Raw genomic sequence first — 11,851 nt, 5'->3', positions numbered from 1 at the left:
AATGACCAAATATCTTTCACAAAGTGAACACATATTTTTTTGCACAAAAAATTCTAATGTAAAAATGTAAAGAAAAAAGTCTGCTTTAGGAACATATACCTGTTTGTCAAATTTGAACACATTTCTGGCTTACAGGCGCAACACTAGTAGCCAAATAGCCATGTGGATATCCTTTGAGGCATAAACAACAATGCCTTGGTCTTTGAGGCATAAACAACAATGCCTTTAAAATTCTAAGACCATGGCTAAAACTTGCTCAATGCAAGAGTAAGAAGACATTGGGAATAATGACAAACTGACACAAACACTTGTTGAAAACAACAATGATGGCTGGAAGACGTCATCTAGTGAGCTACTTAATATTCATAACAACCCACATAAAAATGAAAAGTGGAAAGATTTTAGAGGGTAGGGCCTAACTCCCCAACTTTAAACATGTGAAGAAATATCCACCACAGGTATTGCAGGGACTAGTCCTGAGTAAGAAACTGAGTAAGGGTCTTGCAGGGTTTTGATGTTGTAAAAGTTTTATTTAATTCAGCTGTAAATTATATGTAACTATGTATTGAGTTTTGCATTATTATGCCTGTTTTTGCAATGAGAGGGAGGAACACTGGTTGGATGCCTGAAGTGGTTTCATGACAGGGTTAGGGGCAAACCATGCATCAGTTATATGATTTGGGCATGAAATATTGTACAGTTTTATGATGGACTGGGTAATTTAAAGGTGCATTGCATAGATTTCTTTTCAAAACACTATGTACTAGTAAAATAAAAGGTTTTTACATTGTTGACGTTGAGTATCCTAAATACCTTTTTTAATATAAAATTGTATTCTTGGCTATGCATTTACATTTGCAGTGCAGGAAAATTATAGGTGCAATCAAATGTCAACAGCTTGCACCAAGATAAATGCATAATTCATTATTACCAAGGAATGTTTTTTGACCAAAGGATTTATGTTTACGATAGTAATTAATTACATTCAAGATGAATTTCCTTTTCTTGCAGGCAGTGAAGCAATGAATTACAATAGCAGCCAAAGTGTTAATGGCAGCACCCAGGGAGCGTTTCGAGGCAATGACCCCATCCGTCTGCATGTAACCACAATGGTGGCGCAGGTCATCGTGTGGCCCTTCATCCTCATTGACCTCTTTATGCTCCTGGTCTACTTAAGGAAACAGGTGCTGGGAACTGAGGCCCGCTATGTACTGTTTGCCCAAACCTTGCTCACCGACGCCATTTTTCTTCTGCTAACTAACTGCGGGATCATCTCTTACTATGTGGAGTTCATGGTGCCTGTGGCTTTCTGCGTCCCGCTGTTAATCGTGATAGACACCTTGGCCCAGGTCTCGCCCAACATCATCCTGGCCATGTGCCTGGAGCGCTACGTGGCCGTCTGCATGCCTCTCAGGCACGTGGATATCTTCACCCCACAGAGGACCGTCCTCATCATCACTATAATCTGGCTCCTCTCCTTCATGCGGCCCCTCGTAGAATTTATCATCCTGCTCTCCTATATAGCAGAAAGCTACTTTTATAAGATTACCGTATGTGGCTTAGAGGTGCTTCTACAGCGGGACTGGCATATGATGATGAGGGGCAATGTGTACATCCTTAAACTGGTCTTCACTGTGCTCATCTTGTGCTTCTCCTACGGGTCGATCATGATGGTTGCCAGAAGGGCCTCGGGTGATAACAGAAACGCCGCCTCAAAGGGGCAGCGCACTATGCTACTGCACCTCTTACAACTCTTCTTTTGCACGCTAGAAGCCATCTGCCCCTTTATCGAAGCTCGCATCCTCGAAATGAGGGACATTAATTTGTATCTCATCATCCGCTACTTTGACTTCTTGGCATTCCACGTTTTTTCCCGAGCGATAAGTCCGCTCATCTATGGTTTTAGGGATGAGAAGTTCTATACTGCTCTGAAGTACTATGCCTGCTGTAAGTTTAATGACATCTCCACACACACTCACGCTCCCCCCCAGTGGCAACTTAAATATCCAAATAAGGAATTGCAAAATGTATCAAAGTGATCACCTAATTTTTTACCGATTAATGTCAATGAATTACAATTAACATATATGTCTTGAACATCTGTAATAACATACAAAAACATATATATTAAGGCTATCCACGAGCGAAGTAAGCTGAAATAAAGATTGAATCTGCTCAGGGAAATCATTGGTATTTATGTTTTCCTGTTAATCTTTCTATAACTTTGTTATATGTGACCTGTTTTAATGTAATAGTTTAATTCCATTTATATAATAAATACATAAGTACAGATGTACGCATGTGCATACACATGTATATAGCCAAACTATAAAATGTGATTAACCTCTGTAAATGTATGTTATTTGCATTAAGAATTGTATTATAAAATACTTATAGCATAATTGTAACCTCTTTGTTACTAGCCTATGGAACACAAATGACATCTCAGCAGAAATAAACATTCATCTCACATGAGTCCTCAACCCATTTATACTCAAGTCAAGGCAATTTATTCATAGCACATTTTAAACAACCGGGTTGACCCAAAGTGCTTTACAAATGATTACATGTGAATAACTAGATGTACCGTAGAGCGGTACAAAATATGACCGCCGCCCAGTCCAGCACATGTTTTCAACAAAAATAAATCACGCTGAAAGGCCTATAGGATTCTAGGGTTCGACCGATACCGATTTTTTTTCCCTCAGCCTTAGCCGATGACCGATACAGGCTGCCGATTTTCTTGAGCCGATATTTGGAGCCGATACTGCTTTTATTTTGCTCCCTCAATATACATCATAAAAATGACACATAATTACACAAATTATGATAACAAATGTTATAAGTCTCAATTTAAAAAAGGAACATTTATTGAACTTATGGATGGGTGCACTGGATATGGTTAACTGTGCATAATGCTTTCATCAACATCTTACAGCCTTGATGATGCATTGCTTGCTGACTATAAGACATAATTCAGGTCATCACAGACACATTTGTCAACACATTTAAATACTTTAAGAAAACAATAAGCCTGAAAAGCTATTGAAATAAAGTGCTTGATTTGTAATTTAAGACTGCATGGTTTCATTTTTTCTATGTCTATATTTTTCTAAAAAAAGCTGCAAGATTTGTCAATCACAGAACATAAATCAGCCGAAGAAAATAACGTGGTGTCAGATGTTTCTGTTCTAAACGGCATCAATGTCAAAAGGTATAAAACATATCTCTCAAAGTTTTAAAATATCTTCTTCCGGTAGCGCAGCACTCTCATATCGCTGTGATGCGTGTGTCTCACAGATGCACACACAAACGTCTGTTTGGTAGCTGACGAACTATTGAACTGGATTGATAATGATAACGTTAGCAAACGGCTCTAAACAAGTAAGGCATACACGGTATGTCTGGTACATGGTAAACGTTAACACGAATTAATAGTTAACTACATATAACACGTCTCTCATTATTAAAGCTTGTATCACTGTGATGGCAACTCCGCCCAGCTCGAAGGGAGAAGGGGAGGGAGACGCACACACCACACGCGTCCAAAACTCAGCCAGGTGGTCGCTGAATAAAACTACCACAAATATCACGGAACAACGTCGGCATTACTTAATCATATGATTGACCAGTGTTCGTAACAGCTACCGCTACCATATGGATAGCCTACAACTTAGCTATTTACAGCTCCCTAAATACAATGGCAAGCAGTTTTATAGAAGAGGCATTCAGGGAGGGAGACACACACACACACACACACCACACGCGTCCAAAACTCAGCCAGGTGGTCGCTGAATAAAACTCCCACAAATACCACGGAACAACGTTGGCATTACTTACAGGGTTGCCAACTCTCACGCTTCTGGCGTGACACTCACGCTTTCAGCACCAATCTCACGCTCTCACGCACACTCAAGAAATGTCACGCCAAATCCATTCTTTTTTTTTTTGCAATCCGTTCATTTTTTGTTGATGACTAGACTAGACCACAGCATTGTTTCTAAATGACAGGATACGAGTTTAAGGCATAGATATGTCTAGACCAACAGCAGGTAGGTCTAATATCCGCCTACAACGTTCTCAGCGCAGTTTTCTCTGATTGTTGATTCGCTGACCAGGCTATTTTAATCCGGTCCGCGGCACCTTCACGGAACATGCTGCTTTAGACATGAGGCAGACCGACATAAATTGTGGCCGCCCATTCTTATAGGAACTACTCGCGAAGTAGCCTCACAGACATCACATGAAATAACTTTTTCTCATCTTTTATAAGGTGCTATAGCCGCTATTTGCTGCGATAAACGGTTCGCGAGAAAAATAAATTAACTTTCAAGAAATAATCATATTAGGCTACTATAGCTCTGCGCTCATTTCAATTCCTATAGGAATATCTCACAAACTTTTCGTTCCACACATGACAAACCGTAAACATAAACAGCAGACCTTACCGTGTAATGCAATCACAAGTACAATAAGCCGTTCCAGAGTAATCCGGTTTTGAAATGGCACATTTCTATATGGTCTCCAATTTTGGGCTTTAAGTGTCTTACAACTGAGCTGTGCTTAAATACCTACATATGTGTAAATATTAAAATCAGAGGATATATAGCTCATGGCTAAGAGTTTGTGGATGTAGCCATAATGATTTGTTTTCACAAAATGCTAAGCATGCATGTATTTAAGTGTCTTAAAAAGTGTGCTTATATTGGTCAATGCATAAGTTCATAACAGGCCAAATAGAAAATAAACGTTAAATGTTAAATATACTGTAGCCTAAACATAATATTAAAATCAGATGATGTAGGATAGTATAGAGTTAGATAAAGTTGGATGGCTCCAGAACTCACACCAGTGGATTGGGTCTTAAAGGAGCCACACGGCTTTTATGACACTATAGCTGTTCTGTTGACCTTTAGATTTGTTGCTACTGGGCATGAAGGGCAGGCCAATTATGAGTTCAGTCCAACATTGATGGTAGGTTTAGAAGAAAAGTCACCACATTTTAATCATATTGCAATACCAATAACCGTGATCATTTTGGTCATGATTTTTCATCAAATGTTCATACTGTATCTCTAGTGGCTGGTAGACTTTGGAATCCACCAGCCACAATGGTGGGTGGAAAAAAATATTTTAGGCTATTTGCATCCCTGATACATACGTACACTCATACACACATTCATAAGTCTCAATCTGTCAATTTCTTTCCACAAAACTCGCCAGAAGTCATCATTTAAGGGGTTATTTTTCATTTTTTTCTACTAAGCTACTACCTTTTTCAGGTGGGCAGGGGGGCCCTTTTCATGTCTGTGCCCAGGGGCCCAGGGGCCCAGTGGCTCATAATCCTTCCATGCCACAGGGTTAAAACACTGGTCTTGTTTTCAAGTGCAATCAATAATTGTACATTTTGAAGAAACTTAAATCATGGATTATACTGTACATAGCAAAAAAGTCTGGGGACAGACATTTTTAAAATTAGGTTTAGGGAAAAATGTAACGCACACGCACTATGACTTCACAAAATCTCACTCCAGCCAAACACCCAAAGTTGGCAACCCTGTTACTTAATGACCAGTGTTTGTAACAGCTACCACTAGCCTAGCCTACAACTTAGCTATTTGCAGCTCCCTAAATACAATGGCAAGCAGTTCTATAAACGAGGCATTAAGCATTAAATAAAGTACCTATCTATCTATCATTCGTGTTTTCCATTTGGACCCACAAACTTGCTTCCACCTTCAAAGTGTATGGCAATATTTAGCTAAGTCAAACAGTTAAAAGATGCTTTGAAAGTGCTTTCAGCACTTGTGGGGGAGGGGCAGTCTGCACGTAAATTGCAGCTTCTCCAGCAACACAGAGCTGCCTGTGGACGCCTGTATGTAAATAATGCGGGGGAAAAACTATCGGCGAACGCAGCCGCTTATCGGCCGATGCCGATACACATAAAAAACGTAAATATCGGCCCGATATATCGGCCGGCCGATATATCGGTCGATCCTTATAGGATTCTAACTGTCTCACTAAATTGCATTATCCACACTCAATTCTCACTGGTATCTGCTAGACAACAAGTACCAAAACATGATTAGTTCATAGATTTCACATGCAAAATTTATTTTATACAACCCCACCTCCATCTTGCCTGTTCATAATTCTGACAAATTCTTGAAATGTGTGCATGTACATGGTTATGTTGTGTATGTGTGTGTGTGCGTGTGTGTGTGTGTGTGCGTGCTTGTGTGTGTGCCTGCGTATGTGCCTGTGCATGCATGCGTACATATGTCTACTGTGTGAGTATGTGTCATACGTATGATTACTGTGAATGTATGTGTATGCGTGTGTATCTGTTTGTGCACATGTGTGCACATGAAATGGGTTAACATGACCCCTGGAGGCAAACATACGGAAAAAAATGGTCATCCTAGGCCCTACAGTTCTCAAGAAAAACGACGGTTCCATGCTATCCATGTGAGGTTACATGCCCACCAAGTTTTGTGTGCCCCGGTCTTTCAGTGTCCCGGGAATCCTTGTTGGTGTACGTCACTAAATGTACACATAAATTATTTTATTGTAAGGCCCCCCATGAACGAAAGTACACAAAACTTGGCATGCATTCGGAGGGTGTCATAATGATCCTACACTTTTAATTTCGTGCAGTTTTGACCTTGTCAGCCAGAGATATTGTGATGAAAACACCTAATTTTTTGCTTTTTAATTTTTAACTAGGTGGCGCTATACATGAAATAAGTGGTAATGGGATGGGTTGACATGCCCCCTTAAGACCAACATACATAAAAAAGGTGGACCTCCTAGGCCCTACGGTTCTCGAGATATTCACAGAAAACTGTCTCCGGCCACCTACAGGCCAGTTGGTGTATAGTAACATAAATTAATTTATTGTGTGGCCCCCCATGAACGGAATTCCACAAAACTTGGCGTGCATACAGAGGGTGGTGTCATAATGATCCTACACTTCCAATTTCGTGCAGTTTTGACTATGTTAAGTCACAGATACCTGCGATTACAACACCTAATTTTTACTTTTTTATGTTTAACTAGGTGGCGCTATACAAGAAATGAGTGGTTATGGAATGGGTTGACATGCCCCCCTGAGATCAACATACAAAAAAAAATGGTCCTCCTAAACCCTACGGTTCTCGAGATATTCACAGAAAACTGTGTCTGCCCTACCCTCCTTTCGGGGGGTCCAGTCCAGCTACAGATCAAAACGAAAAATGATGGTTCCATGCTATCCATGTGGGGTTACATGCTCACCAAGTTTCGTGTATCCCGGTCTTTCAGTGTCCCGGGAATCCTTGACGGAAATTTGGGCATGCGAAAAAAAAATAATAAAAAAAAAATAATAATCTGACTAAACCTATATGACCGCCGCTGGGATTTATTAAGTTTTGTTACACTTTAGAAGAGAAGACAAAGGGGGCCTCTGCATCGATGTCATTGTAGAGCACTGTGCTCAATTATGTAGGCTAGCTCCAGAGTAGGCTAATGACTGACGCCGCGAATACGGACACGGCCGTTTATTATTACAGTGCATGGAAATGCACTGTTCTGTTATCCGAAGTATTCTTATTATTATTATTACAGTGCATGAAAATGCACTGTACTGTTCTTCCTAGGCTTCTTCTTCTTTTTATTATTATTATTATTATTATTATTATTATTCCATACAGAAAAATCAAGGGGAAAAATATATTCACATATATGCAGCTACATCCAGCTTATATTTAAATAGATGGCTACAATATTTATATATATACAATAATGTACATATGCAAGTATATGTGGGACCCAGCAATGTAACATGTGGATATCTTACATGAACATATATGGTGAATATATTCAACTAGAAATGCAATTCTAAAGAATTACCAGTGCATGAAAATGCAAAAGTTGTGATGTAAAATATCAGGTATAGTTAAAATAGATAATACAGAGATGGTTACTACGGTGATGGTAGGATAGACATGGTGGTTGCATAGCTTAATAAAAGTTGATAGTTTAAAAGTAGACCGTTTAAAAGTTGAATGTAGATAGTTTAAAAGTTGTTGATAGACAGCTAGTTTAATAGATAGATAGTTAAATGATAGTTTAAAAGTAGACCGTTTAAAAGTTGAATGTAAAACGTTCAGTAGTTTAATGGGTTAAATTGTTTAACAGTGAATTATTGTAGTGAGGACAGTTTTGGGCAGAGGAAACAGTTGAAGAGATGTGTGGTCTTAAGAGATCCAGAAATGTATGCTTACATTTACTTTATAAAAGTTACAAAGTTGAAAAGACATAGCAACCTGATCCGTTTGAAGACCTACGTTACAAAGTTTGAATGAAGTTTCTAAGTTAAACTGTTCAAGAGGAATTGCGTACGGAAAAAGTGGTAAGCGGAATATTAATAATAAGAAAAATAAGTTGTTGCCTAAGAAGGACAGTACAGTGCATTTTCATGCACTGTAATAATAATAAGAAGCCTAGGAAGAACAGTACAGTGCATTTTCATGCACTGTAATAAGAAGTTGCCTAGCAAGAACAGTACAGTGTATTTTCATGCACTGTAATAAGAAGTTGTTGCCTAGGAAGAACAGTACAGTGCATTTTCATGCACTGTAATTAACTTATTTGCACACAGGCAGTGATGGGTGGGGTTTACAAAAAGGCTACCTTCAACTTCAAAATACGTCACTACCAACGTACTCTTAGGTCGTTGGAATGACGGTTAAAATGTTTGCAGCTTTCTCACTACATAAGCATAGCTAACAGCTACTAGTAGTCCAAATGTAAAACGTTTGCTCTGGTTAAGTGGATTGGCGGGGAGTATGAGAGCAAAACCAGTACTTTGCCAACTGACTGCATTAGTAGATCCAACGTTAATGAGGAAGACTTTTTCAACGGCTCTGGATGGGACAACATCTTGCTAGAAACTAACGTTATGTGGTGGTGGGGAGGAAGGTGGCCAAGAGGTAGTTGGCCGGTTTTCGAGGCCATGGTGGTCAAAATTGCTGGTAAGTTTTTTACACCTGAAAGGGGTTTGAAAAATAAATTCACTGAGAAACGACAATTAATGAAAACGACTTGTAATGACAGTGAAATACCAATTTAACCTATCTCCCGGCCATATTTGGTAGTATATTTGCCTCTGGCATGTAGATTGATATGACATATAGAAGCTAACTTATGATTTGTCATGCAAGACAGAAAATGTAACAGTTAACATTAGCTACTAGCCTAAGGTGTATAGACACTCTATGCACTGTGGTTTAGCTAGCTAGCTGCTAGTGTTGCATCATGGACAACACTTAGAGCTAACATTAGCTTTTTTTTTAGATAGGATGTAATGTGATATGTGCTGGAGAGTATTAGAGTGGAGTGGACATGTAGAAATTGAAGACACAAGTACTGTGCTTAATTTCATGGAAATGGTATTGCAAGCAGAGCTAGTGAGCGGAGCGCAAGCGAGCGAGGAGTGGAGCGGATGGAATTTTGTTGGAGCGCGGATCGTTTTTATTCAGAGGCCGGAGCGGCCACTTTGTCCCGCTCCATTTTCGCTCCGATACCGCTCACGCCACGAACTCACGTCTTCTTAGTGTAACCAAGATCGCTAAAATTCAAACAAACATATTAACCATAATTGCAACGGCTTAAACACAACCAGAACTTTGTTCAAGAGAAGCTTTTATAGTCTAGCATTCAGAATCAGGGAAGAGAATACAGATCACAAAAACAGCGCACACTAGGCATCTCAAACACACGCACACACTACACATACAGGGGTGGACGAAGCCCCCCACACAAAAAGGATCAGACACGAGGAAGACCTAAAAGGGTAACACGCTACACTAAAACACGAACATTAAAACAGTAAATAAAGGTATTAACACACACAAACAACCCCCAGAGTTCTCCCCCGTATCCCAGAATGCATTGTCCCAGAGTCCGTAGCACATAGGACTAGTCCAGCATGCCGACGTTACAGTAAGTTTGTTGGGGATGAAGTCGCTTAATATTTTAGAAAGGAAACTGAAAGTCATGGGGCTTACAAGCGTACTATTCCTACAAAACAACTAGATACTAACAATGTAGAGCAAGAACAACTATGTGGTGAAACTGTTCCAGTGAGATTTATTTTGGAATTTAAGAAGACACATTTCGCGGAAACATAAGTGTGCTACGGAGAACAAAGAAAAACGTGAGCAATTTGAATAGCCATATGCTTTAAGTAAGGCTGAAGTAAAACTCGGATGCTAAACCTGTATTATTTAGGCAATTAATCCCACGTATCCCTTTAGTTTTAGGCTTATGTGTATTGACGTTGGCAAGCTCGTTCATTGTTGCACTGTCGGTGTTACATTAGGCTGTCTTTTACAATACATGTTCTATGAGTGACATTGGCGTTGCTCTTAGTTGTTTGGGATTTAAGTTTTCTAAGGTCACAATTCGGCTTGTAGATTATTTCTCCCTCCTTTAAATTGGAGCGAGCGTGGAGCAATTTCACTGGTGCGGGAGGATTTTGAAGTGGAGCGGGGCGCGAAATTGAGAGGAGTGGCCTGACGTGAATTTGAGCGGAGGAGCGGCCGAGTGAACAGCCACCTGAGCGAGGAGCGGGATATTCGCACCGCTCAGCTCCGCTCACTGATTGCAAGTAATGTGTTTTGTTTTTGTGCACTATCAAACTACTTTGTCATGCATTTTTACATTTTAGAGAGGGAGGCAACACTTCAAAGCTACATCAAGGACACCGGAGGATGGACCAGAAGACTTGAGACCAAGACGACAAGCCCAACCCTTAGTATGCTTCACTGACAAATGTTGATGTTGATGCTTCATCATCACATAGACCAAAGTTATACATTTGTTCGAGTAGTTTTGATCTTTTGAATGACAAGAAATTAGCTTCAAGCTACTGGGGACACAAAGTGAACTGAAAATGTACCTTTCCAACCATATCTTTCTATGATAGTTGGTACAGCTTCCCTACAGTCTCAGATAGCAGTCTCGGATGGGAGACACTTCATGAGTGGGAATACCCCAGGACATTTCATATTACGCGAGTATACCCTTTACTAACACCACTCTCATTCATGCTGTATATTCTGTTCACTTGCAGGTTTCAGAGAAGGCTGGTAGAGCTCTCTATGAGTGTGAGCTGTGGGAGATAACCCAGAACTGACAACCACCTACAGTAAAGAAGAGATGGCAATAATGGCTCTCCAAGAGGAGGTTGTGAGTCTGAAGGCTTTTATTCAACAAGGTTTAAGGTTTTCAAACAGATGTAAACTTTTACATTAAAATTTACATGTTTAACTTTAATGAAATAGCAGCTTCTTGGTTGTACAAGTTTAGTAAAAATTTGAGGATGAAACTAACTTTTCCTTTCAGTGTGTATCTGTGTGCTTCTCTCTTCTGTGTATATGATATATTAGTTCTGTTGTCTCATTTAAAAGTGTTAGGCTGTCTGTGTGGACTGCTTCACATTTTCGCCTCACCATCATAGATCTTTCCTGTGGTAGTAAACTGTAACTATTTAAGGGTCCTAATTGATTGTGCTATTTTTTAGGAGGCACTTAGGGGGAATCCCTGGACTCTGAGAGGACTACCGTAAAACTCCAAATAATAGCCCAGGCTTTTATTTTCCCAAATCGCCAAACTACACCGGCTAGTATTAGAGACAAGCGTCTATATGAGACAGGCCTTTAATTCCCTTTACACAAAACTTTTCCTCTGCAAAGATGTAAAATATTATCGAATTAATTATTTCAAACACACTGAATGTCTACTTACATGACTAGGCTATCTGATGACAATTACGGATCATCATTCATTTAGTGTTGAGATGTTGTTC

The 11,851-nt window shown here is 39.7% G+C and overlaps 1 protein-coding gene across 1 annotated transcript; it reads left to right on the top strand.

The window, feature by feature from the left end:
* The first annotated feature begins 1,022 nt into the window (after positions 1 to 1,022).
* LOC143121377 (odorant receptor 131-2-like) lies at positions 1,023 to 11,136 on the top strand. The gene is made up of 2 exons (XM_076281735.1): positions 1,023 to 1,947; positions 11,117 to 11,136. The coding sequence occupies exons 1-2, from the start codon at positions 1,023 to 1,025 to the stop codon at positions 11,134 to 11,136; spliced, it is 945 nt and encodes a 314-aa protein (XP_076137850.1).
* Positions 11,137 to 11,851: the final 715 nt, after the last annotated feature.

Source organism: Alosa pseudoharengus, unplaced genomic scaffold (genome assembly GCF_046254945.1).
Source record: "Alosa pseudoharengus isolate Yale_2024_CS ecotype anadromous, Long Island Sound unplaced genomic scaffold, YU_APseudo_1.1 YU_APseudo_1.1_scf_13, whole genome shotgun sequence".
Lineage (NCBI taxonomy): Eukaryota > Metazoa > Chordata > Actinopteri > Clupeiformes > Clupeidae > Alosa > Alosa pseudoharengus.
Note: the sequence above shows the minus strand (reverse complement) of the source record. Positions and strands in the feature narration are given on the sequence as shown.

Bases quoted from the DNA above. Each gene is read 5' to 3' on its own strand.
- LOC143121377 (XM_076281735.1), top strand. From the start codon at position 1,023: ATGAATTACAATAGCAGCCAAAGTGTTAATGGCAGCACCCAGGGAGCG. The intron at 1,948-11,116 runs GTAAGTTTAATG...GTTCACTTGCAG, and splicing joins TCTGAAGTACTATGCCTGCT to GTTTCAGAGAAGGCTGGTAG.